Source organism: Coptis chinensis, chromosome 4, assembly GCF_015680905.1.
Source record: "Coptis chinensis isolate HL-2020 chromosome 4, ASM1568090v1, whole genome shotgun sequence".
Classification (NCBI taxonomy): Eukaryota; Viridiplantae; Streptophyta; class Magnoliopsida; order Ranunculales; family Ranunculaceae; genus Coptis; species Coptis chinensis.
In genome coordinates this window covers 65,052,257-65,075,111 of record NC_141459.1, presented here as the reverse complement: position 1 = coordinate 65,075,111, position 22,855 = coordinate 65,052,257, and the positions used below count along the sequence as shown (strand labels likewise).

Genomic DNA, 22,855 nt, shown 5'->3' with positions numbered 1-22,855 from the left:
CTATCTCTAAATTACAAGATTAATAATGGGCGCGCCATTGTGCAAATTTGCTGGCCCAGTTTTGACGGTTTACCTCGTTCATTGTAGGATTGGCTCAATTTTCTCCATTGAGAATAAAATTGCCCAATCATTGCCCAATCGTCTGTATTGAAAGTCGAATGTCCGAATATTGCTTTGTACCCCAATTCCTTAAAATCAAAGGAGTTTATCACTTTATCCAAAAGAAACATATCTGTATACACTGTTATTAACCAATAAGATTACTTGTCTCAAGTCCTTACTCTTCACTCTTCTTTCTTCTCTTCTCTCTTTTGGTCCTCTTTTTCTTTTCCCTTCTTTCCTCCTTTATCCTCCTTCTCTTTTTCTAACCTCTCCTCTCTCCTGGTTCGTTTAGGATTCCGCTATCTCTTTCCACGTCTCACGTCGGTTCCAAAGTGGTTAGGATATCACGGATTTGATCCCATGCAGCATGTTCGCCCGTACTATACCGCATCCGATCCATTTGTCACCACTAACCTCTTAGGTCATGAATATGACCACCACAAATGCCCTCTCTCGGTCTTATTGATGGTTCGCGGACATCGATGGGGCCGAGAACTAACATTTCCTCATTCCTTATACCCTTTGCCCGTATATCTCTCTTCTTTTACACAGTCATCACCTATTATTTTACTCTGTCCTCACATTTTCTTTTTCAAGGCACAAGGCACGTACTCCACCCTTATTGCCATGTGGAAAAACGGTGCATGCGCATCAGAACTGTCTCTTCGAATTTCGAGATTCCACGTGTCTCAATTCCCTTGGTCCCTTTTTTGGTAAATCCCTTTTTTGCCCTTGCCCCTTCAAATCCCACTCAAACTTCTCTCTTCTCTCAAAACCCAAAACCTTCATTTTTCTCTTCCACTTCTATTTCCTTCAACCACTTCAATTTCCTCTCCACTATTCTTCCCTCTGGTAGATCTTTCCAGCGCCGTTCGTGTTCTCCAATCTTCCTCCGTTGCTTTGGCTACCTCTTACCTCAGGTTTGTTTTCCACGTTCTTTCTTCCTCTTGTTATTTGTTATCTTCATTTTGGGGGTACTGTTTCACCCTTTTTCTTCTTTTCTTAAATTGCACTATCCCCTTTTGTGTAGAACTCCTATCTTAGCGCTGATTTCATCATGTCGAGATCGGAATCGGTGGATACCTCCGCCACCAAATCTGATAGATCTGAATCCTCTACCCCCAGATCTAGCCACCATTCCACGGACCGATCTGAATCCATGGCTTCTGGCTCCGCCAGTCCAGTCGCTGTTCCATCTACTTCTGGGAGGAAATCTTCTCTTCCTCCTCCGCCGTCCTACTACTGCAGACCTAACTTAGATGCAGTTAAAGCCGCTTATGGCATACCCAATGACGTGGTTCTAGAACACGTGTCTGGAGTCACCCACTTCCCTCACTTGGTATCACCGCGACCTGGTTATCTCATCGCTACTGTAGGACAGATAGCGGCTGGTTTGCGTTTTCCCTTAACTCTTCTTGATGTCGAGGTATTTAACCATTTTAACATTCTGCCAGGTCAAGGCATAGGTAACTTCTGGCGTGTTATGTACGCCGCCAACCATTACAACGAAACCCACACACCTAAAATCCAACTCCACGATATAATTGCTCATTATTATATAAAGAAGAGCACTAAACTTGGGAGTGTGGGATATCAATCCTTTTGTACTCGTCCGCAGAAGAAGTCTTTTATTCTCCACATCACCACTTCTGACAAGGTGTGGCACTATTATCCGTTGTATGTGTCTGGGAGTTTTATATCCGCGGACCTTCCTTTGGAAGTTTCTCTAAGGCATCTCCATTTCCTTTCAAGTGGTAAGTAAGACATTTCGAGTTGCAGTGTTTCTGTCTAACTTGTTTGTAACTTGTCTTTATTTTTGGTGATCCAGGCTGGAAACCCGATTCGTGATCACAGATATACACCGGAGTTTCTTCAGAGATTTTCCAATCCCTCCGCGAATTGGGGAGTGCCCAGTGTGAAGTCCTCGGCATTGATCCCGAAAAAGCGAATCCTCTCTTACTTGACCCTTCTCTAAAAGACATCGGCAAATATCAAGGCCCTCTCTATCGCCTGCCGCCCCCCAAAGAAAGAAAGCCAAAACCTTCTCCCCTCCAAAAAAGGAAGCGCCAAGCTCATAAGTCATTCAAGTACACCACCAAAATTTCTCATTATCGAGCCGTTGCCCAACGTGCCGCTGTCTCCAAGACCCAAACTACTACCACTGACCCCACTCCTCCTTCGTATTCTTGTGTGGCTAACTGGGAAGACAATTTTGCCAACACTGCCTCTCCTCCCACTGCAGCGGATATGGATGTTAACAAATTCAAACTCTAGGAGAGCGACTCTGATGGTGATGCGCCCATCGAAGTTTCAAATAAGAGTCCTCCCCCGAAAAAGGCCAAGACTACTGCTCATCCCAGCACCGATATACGCACTGAACCTTCGCGGTCTCTAGCTCCCGCACGCCGCCTTAGGCAGGACCCAACTCTGGCGGCCCCCCTATCCTCCGGTCCGGTCGAAGTTTGGCATCCCAAATTCAAGGCCAGAGATCGCAAAGTTACAACCTACAACTCAGCTTTGGACAACCCAGCAGTCGCATCTTCCTTGTTTTTCAGCTCTCATATCCCTCGGGACCAAGCCTAAGGAGACTCTGGCACGTTCACGTCACATAGGGTTGCCATCTATACTGGTTGGGAAAAGGTTTGTGTGTTATTACTTTTGCCTTTTCATTCTCTTTACTACTACATATGATAACAATTATGTCTCTACAGCTAAGCCTGGATATTGGCTTTGTGTTGCGCGGCCTAACTAGTACTGTGGAGACTCTGGAGGCTGCGAAGCAGGAGATTCATGGCCCTGATGGCTGGAAAGCTAAGAACGCTAGGTTGGAGAAGGAAAGGGACGATCTTCAGATTGTGGCTCTCAAGGCCCAAAAGGAACTCAAGATGGTCGAGGACAAGGGCCGCGACTATGTAGCGGGGGTCACTTCCAAACTGGACAGCCTGAAGGAGACGGAGAAACTTGCCTCCCAAGCTGCCTTAGACAAGGCTATGAAGGAGGCCGCAGAGCAGTTCCAAAGCCTAGCTACAAAGAAGATTTCTCGTGAATTGAAGTAGCAACTTGATGATCTTACTGCAGCTGGCCGTCTTCTTCCCCTGCAGCCTCCAGGCCCTGATACACCAGGTTTAGTCCCATCGTCTGCGATTCTTGAGACTACTACAGCTGATCTGCCTCTTTCCACTCCCAACGCTGACACCTCCCCAGTTGAGTTGGACAATGATAACCACAACGCTGTGGATGAAGACGCAAATTTCCCTCAGGAAGAAGTGAATGTTGAGCAGCAATAACATTTGTGGCTTTCGTTCTTTGCAGTTTACTTTTTGGACTTTTTGTATAACTTTTACCTGTGTTTGAACAAATATGTTTGATCAAAGTTGGTTTATCTTTCAATCCGCATTCTAGACGTAACCATTCTTCCAATTCAATGTGTCTTTAAGCCAAATCTTCCAGAAATTTTAAGTTCGATTCCCTGTTTCTGATGGGGCTATCTTTATTTGCTTCAAAGTTGTTTCGGATGAAGAGACCGCCAAGCCCCCCGCTGTCTTTGATTAGCCATGAAGCTAGCTAGGGTTGCCCCCAAGTTGATTCGGACATACTGTCCGCGAAGGGCTCATCGCCCCCGCTCTCTTTGATTAGTTGTGAAGCTAGTTAGGGATGCCCCCAAGTTGATTCGGACATACAGTCTGCGAAGGGCTCCTCCCCCCCCACTCTCTTTGATCAGCTGTGAAGCTAATTAGGGTTGCCCCCAAGTTGATTCGGACATACAGTACGCGAAGGGCTCGTCCCCCCCGCTGTTTTTGATCAGCCGTGAAGCTAGCTAGGGTTGCCCCCTAGTTGATTCGGACATACTATCCGTGAAGGGCTCATCCCCCCGCTCTCTTTGATCAACTGTGAAGCTAGTTAGGGTTACCCCCAAGTTGATTCGGACATACAGTCTGCGAAGGGCTCATCCCCCGCTCTGTTTGATCAGCTGTGAAGCTAATTAAGGTTGCCCCCAAGTTGATTCGAACATATAGTCTGCGAAAGGCTCGTCCCCCAACACTATTTTTGGTCAGCTGTGAAGCTACTTGGGGTTGCCCCAAAATTGATTTTTCTTATCTCTTTCCTGACACAGTTGAAAGAAGTGTATCTTTATTTCATAGACATAATAATATTGAATACAAAATATCATTCTGCTGTTCACATAGCTTTATCTAAAATTCTCCACATTTAGAAGACTAAACAAAGACTCTAATCATGGAACTTTTTCAACATTCTGATGTTCCACAACTTTTCTATCTTTTCCCTTGTCATAGTCTGTAATCCATAAGTTCCAGATGTACCCTTTTCCCTAATAACATAGGGTTCTTCCTAGTTTTGACTCAACTTTCCTTCATTTTCTTTCTTGGTAGCAGGGGTAACCCGTCGCAGCACATAGTCACCCACCATAAAACTTCACGGCTTCACACGTGTATCATACTGTCTCTGTAGAGTCTGATGATAATCTTCCAACCGAATGCAGACTATTTCTCTCATTTCTTCAACGAGATTCAAATCAGCAGCTAATATCCTCTCATTTACTCCTCTTTCAACAGCAACGGTTCTAGTCGTGGACTCTATCATCCCCACTGGTATGACGGCCTCTACTCCGTACACCATTGCGAATAGTGATTCATTAGTGGATGTTCGCGGTGTGGTACGATAAGCCCATAGCACATGATTCAATTCGTTTGCCCATGCACCCTTCCGCGCCTCCAACTTTCTCTTTAAATTATCCATTATGATTTTGTTAGAAGCCTCTGCCTGTCTATTCCCTCAGGATTGTAGGGAGCTAAGAACCCCTGCTTCACCCTAAACGCCTGAAGAAACTTTTGCACTTTACCCCCGTGTAAACTGAGTTCCATTATCCGCAATGACCGTATGTGGCAGCCCGAACCTACATATGATATTCTCCGACAAGAACTTTTTCACGTTTTCTTTCTTAACCTGTTGCAAAGCTACGCCTTCCACCCACTTGGTAAAATAATCAGTAGCGACCAACATAAATCTCCTTTTACCGCTTACCATGGGTAGAGGTCTTACAATATCCAATCCCCACATGGCGAATGGCCATAGGCTGAACACATTATAAAATGGCTCAGTTGGTGAATGTATGAACGGTGCAAATCTTTGACATTTCTCACACTTCTTGGCATACTCTGTGGCATCTCTCTTCATATGGGGCCAAAAATACCCCTGTGATAGCAACCTGTGAGTTGTTGTCCGCCCAGTGGAATGACTTCCGCAATCGCCTTCGTGAACCTCTACCAGAACTTCTTGGGACTGCCGTGGACCTATACACTTTAGCAATGGTCCGCTAAAATTTCTCCTATATAAGTCTCCTTTTAGTAATGTGTATCTCTAACTCAGCTGTTCCATTCTTCGCTTTTCTTGCTTATTTTCTATTTCTACTCCCCTCAAGAAAGTTTTTATGGGTTCCATCCACCCCTGTTCAGTTTCAGTGGTTAACCAAATCCCTTCCTCTTCTGATGTACTTGGTTTGCTTAACACCCTTACTTCAATAGATCGACCCTCTGTTCCAGGATGAACCGCTGCCACATAAGCCAAGGCATCGGCGTGTCTATTCTCTCCGCGGCCTAAATGGGCAAACTTTATCTTGCTGAACCTACTTGCCTTTCGTTATAGGACCTCAAGGTATATCGCCATCCTTGGGCAGCGTGCTGCAAACCCTCCATTCACCTGACAAATTACCAAATTAGAATCTGAAAAAATAGATAACTCGCTCACCCCCAGATCTTTGGCCAAATCCAATCCAGCTATCACCGTTTCATATTCAAACTCATTATTTGAAGCCGTGAATCCCAGTTTCATAGATAACTCTAGACGATTGTTCTCAGGAATCACTAACAGGACCCCAATTCCATTTCCCGTATCTGTAGCAGAACCATCCGCGAAAACTCTCCATCCATTGCGAATATCCCAAGGATCCAAAGGATAGCAACTAACCTCCCCTTCAGATTCCATTACCATATCCTCTCCCCAAGTGGAGTCTTTTGCCGAAAATTCGGCCAGAAATTTCGCCATGGCTTGCGCCTTTTCTGCCATTCTGATTTGGTAATGGATCTCATAAGAACTGAGCATCACCGCCCATTTTAACATTCTTCCTGACTTTTTGGCTTTTAAAGCTTGCTTGAGAGGCAAATTTGTCACTACCACCACTGAATGTGCTTCAAAGTAAGGCTTCAACTTAAGAGCTAAAAATATCAAAGCCAACACATACTTTTCAATCCTACTGTATCGGGTCTCGGCATCCAGCAAGGTTTTGCTCTGAAAGTAAATTGGCTTCTCTATCTTATCGATCACCCTGACCAGGACTGAACTTATGGCGTACTCGGTAACTCCCAAGTACAAATACAACTTTTCTCCTTGCTCCGGACATGATAGCAAAGGTGCCTTCCTTAAATAAGTCTTCAACTCCTAGAAGGCCCCTTCACATTCCGCGGTCCAATAGAAATCTGGTGTTTTTCTCAGCAAACGATATAGAGGACGGCATTTGTCCGATGACTTGGAAATGAATCTATTTAGTGTCGCGACCCTTCCAGCCAACCTTTGCACTTCCTTCACATTCTGCGGGGACGACATTTCAATTAATGATCGAATCTGCTCAGGATTTGCCTCTATTCCGCGGTGAGTGACTATGTACCCCAGAAACTTCCCTGAGGTTACCCCAAATGTGCATTTCTAGGGATTGAGTTTCAGTTTATGCTTTCGTAGTATGCCGAAAGTCTCCTGTAAGCCCTTTAAGTGTTCCTCTTCCGACATGCTCTTTTCCACCATGTCGTCAATGTAGATTTCAATCTCTTTTTGAATCTTTCCTTCGAACATCTTCTCTCCCAACTGCTAAAAGGTAGCCCCCGCATTTTTTAAACCAAATGGCATCCTTGTGTAACAATAGGTACCACCCTCCACTACAAAGGTCGTCTTCTCCTGATCTGGCCCAAACATCGCGACCTGATTGTACCCCATGGTCGCATCCATGAAGGAAAATAGTTTGTATCCCACCGTTCTGTTTACTAGCTCATCCACTCGGGGCATAGGGTAACAATCTTTCGGGCACTCCTTGTTCATATCTGTGAAGTCAACACACATCCTAACTTTGTCGTTCTTTTTCGGTACCGAGACCACATTAGACAACCATTCTGTGAACTCGACTCCTTATTATTTCAACCCCCTTCAATCGTATAACCTCTTCACAAATCCCCTTCGCGTACTTAGGTTTTACACTTCTCATATTTTGCCTTACTGGCTTAGCATCTTTATTCATATGCAAGTGATGACAAGCATAATCTGGGTCTAAACCCATGATATCCTCAATCACCCATACAAATATATCTGTATTTTCTATCAAAAACTGCACTAGCTTACTTTTCCATTCCTCCGGCAAGTCAGACCCAACTAATGTAAATTTTTCCTCATCTCCCACCCCTAGGTTCACTACCTTAATCTCATCCAAAGTTTTCGGTCCCGGTGGAGGCTCGTAAACTTCTGTCGCAGCTGCCTCCTGTAATTGCTATGCTGACTCTTGTTCGGGTGATGACTCCTCCCCTTTCTTTCCTTGGACCATTCCCTTTACAGTTACCTGATGGATGTTCTACGACCACTTCATCCCCCCTTATTTCATACGTCCCCCCACTAGTGGGGAAGCGGATCACCTGGTAAAATGTCAATGGAATGGCCTTCATTTTGTGGATCCATCTTCTTCCTAGAATCACATTGTATTAGGAACTAGTGTCCACCACCATAAACCGAGTGAATATAGTCGTCGGACCTGCTGTTACTGGTAACACCGACTCCCCTATGGGCTCTGTCATACTGCCCTTAAACCCATATAAATTTTTTTGAGGAGCTTTCAACTGATCTCTACCAATGTTCATCTCATCCATGGCCCCTTTAAATAGCAAATCCACTGAACTGCCGTAGTCTATCAACACCCTCTTTACAAGATAATTACCCATCGCTATAGTAATTACCAATGCGACCTCATACGGTGAAATTACTGACTTCAAGTCTTTTGGGGTGAACATTATGCTTTCCTCCCCCATCGCGGTTCCACAAACTAGCCGCGGTGTGCTCACCACCTCATTCACCTGTTGTAAACTCACTGTCTTTCTTATCTTGTCTCTGTGCGCATTCCTTTCCAGGATTTCTCCACTAAAGATGACATTGATAGTACCTAAAATTCTAGCCGGCGCTGGCACTCTCTCTGCCTGACGAACCTCCACGACAAACTCCTTGAGCATCCCCTTTCAATCATTCTCTCCACTAACCACTTCAAGGCGTAACATTTATTAGTGGCATGATTCCTGATTTGATGATACGTGCAAAATGGTTTCCCCCACTACAAAAAAATTGAGTTTAGCCGACAGACCCAGGAGAGATACACCGACGGCTATAATCTGTTGGTTGTTTCCAACGGTTTTAGCTCGTTGGCCTCTAAAATATCACCATCGGATTAGTTATTAAACATATTGTTAGTTTTTTTTCTTACCCGACGGATATCCCACTGTTTTAAGCCGTCGATATAACCGACGGTTAATAACAGTTGGACATTTTCGACGGATATTTTATTTGTACCGACTGTTCTTAGAGTTGGCCAACCGGTTGGAATGAAATACTGCTGAAAACATAAGGATTTAACAGAGCGCGAAAAACGTTTCAGTTCCCACCCAAAATAATAGAAGGAAACATAGTCTGAAAATAGAAGGAAACATAATCTCACACAACTACAGCAAACAACAGCCGACAGCAAAAGGTATTCTCTCTCACTCCCTTACACACTTTTGTCTTAAAAATCTCTCACCCCCATTTTTTTTGCTCTTTTTCAGTAAATCCAACGCCTTCTCTATCTTTTCAACGCCTTCAATCAAAGGTAATTTTTCTTCCTCTAACTCATTTTCTATTTTGGTTTTTTGGTTTAAAGGTAGTATTTTTTTCCTCTAACTTATTTTCGATTGAGCTCAAATCAAGTAACTTTATTCATATTTTGATATTGATATAAACAGGTTTGATCTGCGTTCTTACATCAAGGTGCGTGTTTATTTTTTTCCCTCCTTTGGATTTGTGTGGGTTTCTCATTCTAAGCATCAGGTTGTATATAAATTAAGTTGATTTTTTTAATGTGTAGACAATGAGTCTGTTTTGAAGTGTGGGCTTGTTGATTTACGCCAACTATTTGCATGATATTAGATGAATTGTCTTAAAGATAAATCTTTGCAAGTTGGGTGTTGATTAAAATTTGGGTTTTGGGGTGTATTGGGTTGGAGGATAGTGATACATCTCTTATCTAACAGTGTATGTGAATGGTGAATTTTAGTATTGATTCCTTGTTTCTAATCTGATGAGCTTAACTCACTAACCTGAACTATTAATGAAATTAGGCGAAAAAAAATGAAATCTTGAGTTTGGATGCTATGTTTGGGTGTGAGTGATTATAAGATGCATGAATATATATATGTTCTTATTTTATTTTATTTTGTTCTGAATTCCTCTCTTTTCTATTTCTTTTAGAAGTTTATTAAGCTATGGAGTCAATGAGTTTGATAGACAAGAGTTGGATTAACTTGGACAATTTTCGAGATCCACGTTTTATAAAAGGTGTTGAGGATTTTAGTTCCTTTGCCGTGGAACACCATCACAACAAGAATGTTATACCATGTCCTTGTAGAAAGTGTCGAAACCAAGGCCCGGCAATGAGTCACGATGATGTTATAATACATTGTTTTAGCCATGGATTTGACAAGACGTATAAATTCTGGTTTTTGCACGGTGAGAAAGAAAGGCCATAACAACTCAATGAAAGTGGATAAAGTTTTCAAGCAAATGTGCCTGTGGTGGACATGAATGCAGCATTCACCATTCTTGCAGAAGAACTTAGTCTTGATAACTTGGATGCTGTTTTGGGTGAAGATCCAGGAGGTCGTACCGAGGGAGAAGAACTCGTTGAAGGTGTTGAGTTTAATGATAATTTGTGTGAAGCCATGACTGAATTGTATCCTGGATGTACTGACTTCTCTGTTCTTAGATTTGTCGTGAAATTGCTTAATTTGAAGATCACAAATGGGTTGAGCGATAAGGCTTTTACTGATTTGCTTCAACTACTCCGGATGGCGATGCCTAGTGGTAATAAGATACCCGAGAATGCCTACAAAGCAGATAAGATGATTAAAGACTTGAAGTTGAAATGCTAGAAGATTGACGCATGTAGAAATGATTGCATCTTGTATTGGGGAGATAATGAATTTGAGGTTTCTTGTCCTACATGTGGAGTTTCTAGATACAAAACTGCAACCATTGAGCAATTGAGGACGCGGACTAGTAGGGTGCCTGCAAAGGTTTTGCGATACTTTCCTCTTACTGATAGGTTGAAGAGATTGTATAGTGTGGGTTGGGTGGCAAAGGAGATGCAGTGGCATTCCCATCAGCATCAAAGCCTGGTATTAATGAGGCATCCCGCTGACTCGGCAAAATTTGATGTGGAAGCAAGTGGATTCAAGTATCAAGATTTCTCTCACCGAGCCACGAATGTTCGTCTGGGACTAGCCACTGATGGTTTTAATCCTTTTGGTACTTTAGGAACACAATACAGTTCATGGCCTGTAATGTGTGTGACATATAACCTTCCCCCTTGGCTATGTATGAAGTCACAATTCACCATGCTTACAACACTCATTGAGGGTCCAAAACAACCGGGTAATGATATTGATGTGTATTTGCAGCCCTTAGTTAAAGAGCTGCAAGACTTGTGGCATGATGGGGCGATGGTTAAAGATGCATTCAAAGGTTAAGTGTTCAAAATGCGTGCTATTTTGTTGTGGACAATCCACGATTTACCAGCTTATGGAAATATATCCGGTTGTAAAACTAAGGGCAGATTTGCTTGCCCTGCTTGTGGTCCGAAAACTGCTTCTTTATGGCTTAAGCATGGAAAGAAGCATGTGTATATGAGAACTAGACGTTGGCTTCCATTGACATCGAAGGCTAGACATGATACAAGGGAGAGCACGATGATAAGACAAAGGAACTAGACGAAGCAACCAATTAGGTTGGACCGGTGTTGAAGTTAAGAGAATGACCAAGAATTTGAAAATCAAATTTGGAAAAGGCAAGAAAAGGAAAGATGGCGAAGGTGATGAACAAGAAGGCAATGAAGCAGCTTCATGTTTTTCCAAGCGGTCTATCTTTTTTAGGCTCAAGTATTGGAAACACATTGTCGTTCGTCACATCCTTGATGTCATGCATATTGAAAAAAATGTGTGTGAAATCCTTCTTGCTATGATGTTGAATACTGAAAGAAAACTAAAGATAATGCCAAAGCACGCAATGATTTAAAGCATATGAAAATTAAAAAGAAATATTGGGTGACTCAAGTTAACGGGAAACGAGTTATGCCCCAAGGTATTTTTTGGCTTCGAAAAGAAGAGAAGAAGTTGTTCATCCAGACCTTACAAAATCTAAGTGTGCCTGTTGGCTTTAGTGGTAATTGGTCCAATATTGTCAAGGGTGATTGTGTGGATTTGAAACAAATGAAGTCACATCACTATCATATTTTGATGCAACATTTGCTCCCGGTGTTGATCCAAAGCATGCGATATAGAGATGGGAAACGTAAAAGAAGCTCGATCTATTATTACAACTATTTGTACTTTCTTTGGTGCTTTATGTTCCAAAAAAGTGGAGATCGAAACACTGAATGTACTGGAAAGGGGTATGATCAAGGCCCTGTGTGCTCTTGAGAGAATTTGCCCACCCTCACTATTCGTTTCTATGATGCATCTACCTATTCACTTAGCTTACGAGGCTCGTCAATGCGGGCCTATTTTTTGTAGGTGGATGTATTGTTTCGAAAGGTACACAACTTGTTTCTGTTTTTGTTTCCTTTGTTTCAACCTGCTTCCATTGCTTCTACTATAGTTTAATTATTTTTCATTTTTTCCTGCTTTGGAAAGATACATGAAAATCTTCAAGGATTCTGTTACAAACAAAGCGCCAAGGTTGTTGTATTATGGAGCGCTACTTGAGGGAGGAGACACTTATGTATTGTGCTGGATATAAAGGAGGAGGGGGTATGTTAGATAAACTTGATAAGATGGCTGATAATGAACCGCAACGTTTACCAGATTTTTCAGATAGTGTGGAGGACAACCCCGCTACCAATGAGGGTGGACCACTTGGCCCAAGTGCGACGTATAGATTGGAAGGTGTGGAGTATGAACAAGCACGTCAATGGGTACTAAAAAGCCATCTGAGTTATGAGCGTTGGCACATGTAAGTATATGATGTGTCATATTGACATTGTTGGATACTAAACTTAACGAAATAATGTACATGTTATGTGACTAACTTTTATAAGAAATTTGTGTAGGAAATATAGTAGCTTCATTGAGGACAGTAGAACAAGTGCAAGGAGGAGGAGGGGCAAAGATAAAGTACCATCCTCATATGATTTCATCACTTGGTTGACAAAAGAACCCTCAATTCTTGAATCGAACGATGTTCATTTTAAGGATTTGGTTAGGGGACCTACACGGTTTGCTACTGAAGTACCATAAATACTGTGGTCAATGGGTTTCTTTTTATCACCAAGGATTACCGTAAAACTAAAAGGAACCAAAATAGCGGGGGTTAGCACAAGCCGCATGACCACCTTCGCTCAAGTGCTAAGGACAAGAATCCAATTGATGGAGATGCATATTACTATGGTGTCCTAACAAACATTGTTCAACTAAATTATCGTGAAGGGTACAAGACTGTATTGTTCAAATGTGATTGGGCTAAGTGCACACAACTTGGTGTGAAAATAGATGAAGAAGCAAACTTGAGGCTGGTTAATTTGTCTAATCTACTCAGTTCAAACCGTATATGCGATGAACCATTTATTCTTGCAGAAAAAGCTGCACAAGTTTTCTATTCACAAGATCCAAAGAATCTTGAATGGCATGTAGTGTTGGAGGTTCCAAAGAAACTGTATTTTGATCAAGATCAGCCTTGTCTTGCGGATGAGAGAGTGCTAAGTGATTCAGATCTAGGGCCTAGCAACCTCGAGCTTCCCTTGGTGGATGAATTGATATTCAATGCCCCAGAAGACATGGTTGAAGTTGTTGAGAGTTCTAGAAAAAGAAGGATGACCAGAGTTGTTGAGAGTTCCAGAAAAAGAAGGAAGACCAGAGGATAGCGACTCTATATATGTATTGGATTAATAGTATCTTTAATTTACTTGCTCACTTTTGTTGCTTTTTTGGATGGTATTTGTGTTTGTGATTTATTATGGTACTGAACTTGGTCCACATTATTGTCTGCATGTTTATTTTTCTTTCTCAAACACATGTCTATGTGCTAGCTCTAGTCTTTTTCTTTCAACATGTACGCGTTTGTGTCTTTGGTGAGTGGGTGGGTCTTCTTTGCATTTTGTGCATAAGTGTATATGTATGGTGCATGGTATTTTGTGTGTGTTATGCTTAAAATGAGTACTGCCTGATTTTGTTGGTTTGTAAAGCTCTTTGGACCATGGAGGATCATCTAACACATAGCCACTCACATTCACTAAGCAACGACCTTGATGAGGACATGGGTAAGAGCACAACTTTTACTTTTTTTTTTTTTTTTTTCCGTAGTTCTTATGATAATGTATATATGCAGATGACACACACGTTTCTGGTCCATCCACTCGGTCTACAGAGACAAGAGGCCCTTAAATTGGTATCTCGGAGGAAATTCCCGATGATTACCAAAAGAAAGTTCTTACGTTTAACAGTTTGGGCCAACCAAGTAAGCCCAAAAAAGATGTTCATTTCTTCATAACCAAATTGGGTCACATTGCTCGTCGTGACATCCCAATTCGCTTTGAGAATTGGAAAGAAGTTCATTTGGACAAAAATGACAAATGCATCGTAGCCAAGGCTGTTGAGGCTTTAGGGAAAATGTTTGCGTTTGAGCACTTGAGTTCGATTGACATAGATTGGACACGAAACAAATTCAGGCTTGCGTGGAAGGAGTATAAACATGAATTGTATAACAAGTATGTAAAAGATCAGCCTCCTTCCATCGTGAAGGAAAATCCCCAAGATGGAATTCCTTTGCAAGATTGGCGACGATTTGTAGATAATTGCCATTCAGAAAAGTTCAAGGTTTAGTTATTTTCTTTGTTAACTTATTTCTCTCTCTATTTCTCTGTCCTTGGATCACTCTGGTAATATATATGCAATAGGAGAACACTTTTATAATATTTATGTAGTTACTTGCCGGTTGTCAGCAGTGCCACTCATTCACTCATTCATTTAGCCGACGTAGGCGAGTATTGGATCTCAGCCCCACGACAAGTTTTATCTTGGGCTGGACTTCTTTGCTCATTCAAAGGTTGCATGTCAGTTAGACTTCTTACCATCAACCTGAACCGAAGCTCGGGTCAGATTGAGTTGGTCAATGACATGTTGGTCTGAACTCTAAACTGAGTTGCTCGCTCTTCAACCTCAGTCGTCTCGCGTCCATTAAGTTTTAGCCGTAGTCGCAAATGCCTTATTGGAGTATTGGACAACGAGGAGTTGAGTAACACACTACAACAGTGAGGTGATTGTGTCAAATAAGCATGCTGGGAGCTACAAGTTGGAAATATTTTTCTTAGTTAATAGATTGGGAAAGACTTTGTGAGCTGGAATCGTATTTGCGAGATTGTTGATGTCTATCATGACAAATACCAAAGTGATTACAATAAATACTTGCTGACAACCGGCAAGTATATTTATTTATTTTGATATATAGAGTTCACCTCTACTAACCTTCTAAGTCATGCAGGCTTCTAGTCTAAGGAACTCAGCCAATCGTAAGAATCAAAAAAATTCTTCATGTCTAAGAAGGAAATCTGCAGCTGTTGCTCGAGAGGAGATGGCTATGGCAAAAGGCGTCCCTGAATCATCGATTGGAAGGGTGGAGTCATACAAGTTTATCCATAAAAGGAAGAGCGGGGTAGCACAAGATCCAGAATTGGTGGTTAGTATGCTGGAAATTTCTCATCATATCTTATGTACTCTTGTTGGACTGTTAAAAATATAATGTGGCCTATATATTTGACTATGTCATATTAATAGGAAAAACTTGATAATTATACTACTTTGCACCCGGAGTCGGTAGAGACATCGTGGATGATGCACTCACACAGTTTGAAGCTTTGATCCTTGAATAATTAATTGGTGTTTTTGATATATGTTGCAGCTACTAAGACTTTTATCCATTTATAGTAGGTTCTTGGGCGGATAGTAGAGGTCGCTTTCGAGGCCCTGGGGAAGGGGTGTGCAAAACAACGCTAAAGAAGATGAAACCCGCGGATGCAGCAAAATATTGCTTTGATGGAGAAAAATACAAGTCTTGAGAAAAGGTAGATGTGCTTCGGGCTTCAATTCTAGAGAACACAAATGTTTTGAAAGCCTTTATGAGCCAAGGATCTAACCTCTATGCCGATGTTTCATCGCCATGTTCTAGTCATGCACATTACCCCTCTACACCGGTAATAATCTAAGTTATAATGATAAATGGTATGATCACCACTTTGATGTTGCAAAGATTGACAACTCTTTTTAATTTCAGGTTTTGAATGAATTCATTGGTAAATAATGTGACTTATGTGGTGGTTGGCCACTTCGAAGTTGTGGCTAGGGGGTATTGTGCAAGATGTTGATCCTACTATTGAGTTTGGTGATAGGAGATTAGAGGAGGGGAACTTTAAGGTTTATGTCAATGTTATTTATGACGGAACTGCTGCACTTCCACTTTATCATGATGCGTGGAAATCAAAGCTTGGCGAGATTGCTCAAGGAAGTGTTATTTGGCCCAAAGAACTGTTGATGTTCTAATATATTGGTGAAGTTCTGATACATTTGGATTCCCATCCAAATAAATAGGTTTTTGATATTTTGTGTAAGTAAGAATGTGTTTACATTAAAGTTCATACTGCATAAGTCTATGCACTTAAGTCTTTGGTTGGATTTTGTAGTCCAAAGTAGTAAGTAAAATATGTAAACCATGAACTTTTGGTGTTTTATGTATTGTAATGTTTTTAATGGACGTTGCATTATTATAATTTTGTTATAAGCTATATTTTACTAACCCCCCCCCCCCACCCTCTTTTAACTCCGCCAGTGCAAACTATTGTCAAGTTTTACATTGCGGTCCCAAGCCCGGATAAAGGAGGAGGGAAAAGGGCGAAGTAATTTGTCTCTCTGTTAGTTCATGAGATTTTAAGTTATTAATTATTTATTTGGTTTTTGCTTACTCTGCTTATGTTTTTTGGTTTTATAGAACACGAACGTGAAATAGCTAGTGAAGAAGTCGTAGGAGATGGTGTGAATGATGCTAATCATAGTGGCAATGCCCCAGAACTTCTGAGCCATAGAACAATCATAAACCAGGTGATGTTATGTTTCTTCCCACTCGTTGCATTGACAAGGTACTGCTTTTCTTAGTTGTATCATATCTACTTCTTGACTTGAAGCATAACCTGTTTTAGCTATTGAAAAGGAGAAATGCATCGTTTAATAATTGTACCAGTAGCTGAGGAAAGACAAAAAGTAGCGTTGTGAATAATGTGAACAGTAGCTTATAGATGGTTGGCCTCTGCAATGCTATACTTAGGATTTCAAATTTTTTGTGTTTAGTTACTTGGGTATATTGTAACTGTGGGTTATATATGCTTCTTTCCCCTGCCAACTTGCAAAAATTTTATATCGACTTCATATGTTAATCTTTGGCTAACCTTGAAAGTGCTCCTCAAAAAGTGGGGCAGAATTCAATGGGTGTGATAGGGCATCTTGACTCTCTTAAGCTTTGTTTCTTCGATGGTCTCTACAAAGATCCGATGAGAAGCTCTTATTTTATTTACTACTATATTTTTTTTCTTCCTCCGTCCCCTCGCTTCAAAACTTACCAAATGATTTCTAGTTCACCCGGATAGCCTTATTCTCCCGTGTTATCTATATACTAATGGTTAATTTATCATCAAGATATTGTTTATAACCCCGAGTCTAGCTATGGTGCATTAAACATTTTCTTTTTCTGTTCCCTTTTGTTTCTCTCAGGTAAACAAATTTAGATTCATGGAGTCCAGAGCAGTTAAAGATGATGAGTTTTAAAGCCTCCAGAGCAGCTGGGCTCCAGCAAGCTAGGAATACAATGTCGATATGATACCTAAGGTATTATTTTAGCTGTTAATGCTCACTGCTGTTAGATAATAATAATCACTTGACTCTCATCCTAGCAAAAAATATATATAAAAGAATGAGAAGAGGAAGTGTGTGGGCTCTGTTTGATGGGGGTGGCGTCCTTATGTCATTTTTTTGGCTAATATGTTGAATTTTGTTGTTGGTTTATAGTTCAAACCCCTAGAGGACAGGTGGTTGATGCTGAGTCATTTCTCGACTTAACTGGTATGTTGGCAAGTTTTCAACTCAGCATGGATGTGATTCGGGATGTTCTTGGTACGTATTTTATTTTAAATTTTCTTACAATAATTTTTGCGCCTATTGTCTAGCTGAATTGTGTCCTTTTTGAGTTCTTTTGTTTGTTTTGGTTTTGGTTGTGTTTTGCAACTTATGTGTTTTGTATTTTTAATATCAATTTATCTTGATTTTCTTGTCAAATGAATGCGGTCTTTCTACATTGTTTAAGTATGCATTTTAGATGGATATCCCTACCATCAGTCTTACTCTTACATTTACTTTTCTAAGATATACAAGCTCATATAGTTGCCCAATGGTTAAACTTACATATTATAGATCTGATTTGCTTTTTAGTGGTCTTTATATAATATAGAAATTTGCATTGCACTTTTAGTTCTCAGAAGTCCAGAATTCTAGAAGCATGGTCGTGTTGTTAGACTGCCCAGATTTAATGCATGAAGTCCAGAAGCTTTGCTGTTCAAATTTAAAATGTGTCTGTTTGGTATCTAAAACATGGTCGCTTTTAAAAATTCCAAAATCTCAATTGTGAGAATTTATGGTTTATGTGCATTTTTTTTATAAGTAAACTTTATTAGAATGGGGTGCAAAAGCACGCCAGTACAAACTAGTGAGCGAAGTACCTCAATTGTATCAGTATGACTACGTAGAAAGAAAACAAAAGAACAAAGAAATAACTCCCTTTTACAAAAGTCTCCCACCCTCGGGGTCCCCTAATGACCTTAGTCCGATCTAAAAGCAAATCTCTGAAATGGAAGTTTTTTTGGCTATATTTGGAATATTTTGATAAAATAGAGATGACATCAGATGTACAAATGGTTATCTACTAATCAGTTGTTAATTGATTTGCAGGTTCATGTGGGTATGATACAAATAAGGTATATAACTTCTTTCTTCATAGTAATGGTATATTTTCTTTAACTTCCTCATATCTTATCTTTGTTTTTTTTTTTGCTAAATATCTCTTATCTTTGTTGACTTCAATATGTAAAATGGTATTAATATAATTCATCCTGTCTTCATAACTTCATCATTACGTTTGATCTATTACAATTTATTAATTTAACCTTCACCGGTAAAAAAAAAATAACTTCATCATTATATTTTTTGGATTCGGATCGATGGACTACCACCACCAAAATATTTATAGTTAACTTAAAATGCTGGCGCTGCTATTTTGAGGCTCGGTTATATAGCATTCAAGATTCTTAATTCTTCGTTTATTTCGATTTGATATTTAACCGCGTGTAATTTTGTTTGGTGAGTATCTCTAGGTCTTTACGCGGTCCGCGGACAGCTTAGGCCCTTTACTTTTACCAACTAAGCTAGCTGCCATTTTGGTGACTATTGAGTTCATCGTTAGAAATACATGATTGTTATAGATGTTGTTTCTAGGAAACATTTCCTTGTCCTTTGTTGTAAGGGAAAGCTTCTCATCTTGTGGGTTTCCTTTTTGTTGTTCCAGAAAACTAGGGGGTATGCAAGTTAAAAACATTCAAATCTATTAAGACAATATTAACTTCTTTCTTCTGGTGTCGCTATAACTCCTTATAACAAGCGGTGTTATCTAGATGTACCTTACTAAGATTCTAGTTTTGATAGATTAGTCAAGTTATCTATAACTCCCTATTAGTCGGTGTTATTCGCTTTGCCGCTAGTGCCTCGCCGCTCTTGGGTGTCGCCGCTAGTGCTTGCCGCTTTTGGTGTTGTTGCCGCCACCGGTGCCTACCGCCGCTGCCATGGACCTGGCGGTGCTTGCCGGTGTCTTTGGGTGTCTGCTTCGCTACTTACGGTGCCCGCTGCCCATGGGTTGGAAGAGACCCTACAGGATGTCAACCATTTGTTTGGGGCTCTCATTTACACCATGTGTCCAAGGTAAGTTAAGGTAAGCAAATCAATTTATTTAACTATTATTAAAGACAATTATATGGCATTTCAGGCATTTGCTCGTCTAAGTGTTGTTTATGGTGGCACCTACATGCTTAACAAGCCAGAGTGCAAAGTAAGTTTCTTACAGATCATGATATCCAAAAACTTATATGTGCCTCAGTTCTTGTCTATAACTGCCATATACAAACCACCCTTATAGTCCTGTGGAGTATGTTTAGCAAATTGGTCCCACTTGAATGAGATGGATTGGATAGTGGCAGATTTGAGTGGCCTTATCCTTTTAGGTAGTTTTCTGTACAGAAAACGGTGATTGTTTGTCCACAAATCTAGCAAGTCTATGTTACTTGCTGCAGCTCACTTTCATCCAAGTTGAATCTAGGACATCATTAGCATCTCAATCGCCTAAATTTCTTATGCCAGTAATACTTGACTCACCTCTAGATTACATCTTAAGTTATGACTACTATTTTCTATCAATTTCTTGAAAACATTACAATAAATCGTTTTTCACAACTATAGTGTAATGTTGTTGCCTATGGTGAAAATGACCCTTGCATACTAGGAAGAGCTAACACATATACTAGTTTGATTTCCTAGGACTAGCTATATTATCCGCTGCAAACAAAAACATGGCTGTAAAATGGGGAGACCCAACCTCGCATAAATGTCTGCTCAACCCAAAGAAGGTGAGTAGTTGTATACATTTTATCATTTGTATAAACAATTAAACTCAAAGCTTTGAAATATTAAATTGTCTTTGCTTGAACATAATATGATGTTTTGATCTCATACAAATATCTCTTCTTAACAAAGATTTATATCTCTTCTGCTTTGTAGTACATTCCTAGAACAAATATGGGTTTTTATGGACTTAAGAAGGCTCATGAACGTGTCGATCTCATTGCATACCTGAAATCAGCAACTTCATCTTAAGCTACTCCCGGCGCTTCAACAAGAGTAAGAACAATAGTGGGGACTGGTTGAGCTTGTGTAGTGAAAGGTTTAGTAGACAATATATGGTGTTAGTATTTGTAAGCTTTAAAACAATTTTGCTCCTCGTTTTTACCTATTTCAATGGTGTACTAAACGAATTTGTAAGCTTTATTTTCTTGATTCATTTCTACATGTTTATCTAATCAAGGTGTTCACAATGCAATCTTGGGGGTTAAAGAGTTTTTGTTATGTTGTACAGGGTTTTTATTTTGATGTGAGTAGAAGAAAAATAAATATTTTTTTAAAAAAAAAATTAACTCTTCCGACGGATTAAGTCCGCAGGAACATTCTTTACCGACGGCTACAAACCAATTGCCATGTGGTCAAAAACAGTTTTGGCGTCCAACATAGACCGTCGGCATAGGTAACTTTCCGACGGTTCAGAGCAGTGGATATTTTTCCGACGGCCTTAGACAGTAGGTAAATTCCGACTGTTAATAGCCGTCACATATCCGTCGGCGTAGCATATTTTAGCCAACGGCCTATTTCGACGGTCAAAACAAATTCGAGAAGGCTAACCCGACCGCCCATTTTCCGGCGGCTCCGACGCGCTTTTTAGGCGTTGGGTATTATCTTTCCCGACTGTTTTAGTCCGTTAGAGAAGGTCATTAGTTTTGTAGTGCCCTCTATCTCCCCTGGCGTACTTAAAGGCAAGATTTCCTCTAAGGGCTTGTTGAGATGAGTCTGTTCTATTTTGCGGTATGGCTTGCTCTCTCGGATATCCCTTCTACCTCGATCCCCCGTCCTCTCTGGACCTCGGTTTTCTCTTCTGTATGATCCTCTCTTTCTTTCTTCTATCATGCCTTTACCCTTTCAGTCATCTCCGTTGATAGCCTGTACTGCCTTCCCTGATTTCTTCTGTTCCTTCACAGTTCTTTGCATTATATCCTCATATTGTATGTATTTTTCTACTTTTGGGTACAGAGCGTGCAAAGTAGTGATTTCGATCTTGGAAACCGACTCATGAACTCTAGTTCCCGACCTCAAGCCGTGCTGGAAGGCTATGACCGCTGTATGTTCATCCAGATTTTCCACTCTCAGTGTCTCCTCTTTGAATCTGCACAAAAACTCCCTTAATGATTCTGTGGACCTTTGTTTAATGTTGAACAAAGCCGCGATATCAACCACCCTTCTTTTCTGGTGGATGAAGTGGTCAACGAAAGCGCGCTCCAGCTCTTCAAACCCTTTGATGCTCTGCGAAGCCAACCTGTAATACCAATCAGATGCTCCTCCCTTAAGATTGGTAGGGAACATCATGCAGCAGAGTCTATCATACTTACTCTCCTGTCATAACGACATCTGTTGCTGAAAATGGTGTAAATGATCAGTAGGATCTCCTTTCCCATCATATCTCTCAAATCTGGGTTTGGAGAACCTCTTAGGCACTTCGGAATTCCATATTGAATCTGCCAACGGATTTTTATTGAGGCTCCCAACCTCCTTCTGTGCAACGCTCTGGTTCGCTCTTTCTGCTACGCGGTTCAATTCCCTATCTTTCTCAATCATAGCCTGTACAACCTCCAAAGTGATGCCCGCTGTTGGTTTTGCGTTGGGTGGTGGGTACTCCTCATTCTCCCCCTCCACTTCGCTGGCTTGAGGATCCCCCCACTCCGTTTTACCACGTGTTGTCTCCCTCTCCTTTCTCAACTCGTCATTCTCATTCCTTAACCTAACTATCTCCTCTTGAAGAAGTCTAGTAGTGTTTGCCGCCACGTCTGATATTTCTTCCTCTCCTACCCCTTCCATCTGAGCGCTCTCTATTTCTTCGACCACCTCTCTAACCGCTACTTTCTTAGGTCTTCCTACTCCTCTTTTCGCTACAATGGCCATTTTCTTACTGTTCCCCACAGACGGCGCCAAAATGTATACACTGTTATTACAACCTATAAGATTACTTGTCTCAAGTCTTTACTTTTCACTCTTCTTTCTTTTCGTCCTCTTTTTCTTTTCCCTTCTTTCCTCCTTTATCCTCCTCTTTTTCATTTTCCCTTCTTTCCTCCTTTATCCTCCTCTTTTTCTAACCTCTCCTCTCTCCTGGTTCGTCGATCTCCCTTTCATCTAGTGTCACTTCGCTCTCCATATATCGCGATAGTTACCTTGCAGTTAGGATTCCGCTATCTCTTTCCACGTCTCGCGTTGGTTCCAAAGCGGTTAGGATATCACGGATTTGATCCCATGCAGCATGTTCCCCCGTACTATACCGCATCCGATCCACTTGTCACCATTAACCTCTTATGTCATGAATATGACCACCACAATATCATAAGGTCAATTTATCCAAAAAAAAATAATCAAAACACGGTGTTAGTACTAGGTCAGTACCATTTTATTTTATATATATATATTTGGCTAGTTAAGTTAAAATTGCATTAAAAAGAAAAAGTACAAGG

The 22,855-nt window shown here is 40.9% G+C and overlaps 3 protein-coding genes across 3 annotated transcripts; all 3 read right to left on the bottom strand.

Moving 5' to 3' along the window:
- Positions 1–4,859: 4,859 nt before the first annotated feature.
- On the bottom strand, positions 4,860–6,723 carry LOC147504402 (uncharacterized). The gene is made up of 5 exons (XM_086605190.1): positions 6,689–6,723; positions 5,869–6,538; positions 5,770–5,820; positions 5,146–5,197; positions 4,860–5,017 (listed from the first exon to the last, which is right to left on the bottom strand). Exons 1-5 carry the CDS (start codon positions 6,721–6,723, stop codon positions 4,860–4,862), a joined length of 966 nt encoding a protein of 321 aa, XP_086461316.1.
- A 1,136-nt stretch (positions 6,724–7,859) lies between these two features.
- On the bottom strand, positions 7,860–8,381 carry LOC147504401 (uncharacterized). Its single transcript, XM_086605188.1, has one exon. The coding sequence runs from the start codon at positions 8,379–8,381 to the stop codon at positions 7,860–7,862; it is 522 nt and encodes a 173-aa protein (XP_086461314.1).
- Positions 8,382–21,278: 12,897 nt separating this feature from the next.
- Positions 21,279–21,722, bottom strand: LOC147504400 (uncharacterized). The gene has a single exon (XM_086605187.1). It carries the CDS (start codon positions 21,720–21,722, stop codon positions 21,279–21,281), a length of 444 nt encoding a protein of 147 aa, XP_086461313.1.
- Positions 21,723–22,855: the final 1,133 nt, after the last annotated feature.

What these genes read in the sequence shown, in the direction of transcription:
- LOC147504402 (XM_086605190.1), bottom strand. Translation starts at nt 6,723, where the DNA reads ATGTCGTCCCCGCAGAATGTGAAGGAAGTGCAAAG. An exon ending in ATTTGGCCAAAGATCTGGGG is followed by an intron (nt 5,821 to 5,868) that starts GTGAGCGAGTTA and finishes GTAATTTGTCAG; the next exon opens with GTGAATGGAGGGTTTGCAGC. An exon ending in TTGTAAGACCTCTACCCATG is followed by an intron (nt 5,018 to 5,145) that starts GTAAGCGGTAAA and finishes TATCATATGTAG; the next exon opens with GTTCGGGCTGCCACATACGG.
- LOC147504401 (XM_086605188.1), bottom strand. Translation starts at nt 8,381, where the DNA reads ATGCTCAAGGAGTTTGTCGTGGAGGTTCGTCAGGCAGAGAGAGTGCCA.
- LOC147504400 (XM_086605187.1), bottom strand. Translation starts at nt 21,722, where the DNA reads ATGATGTTCCCTACCAATCTTAAGGGAGGAGCATCTGATTGGTATTAC.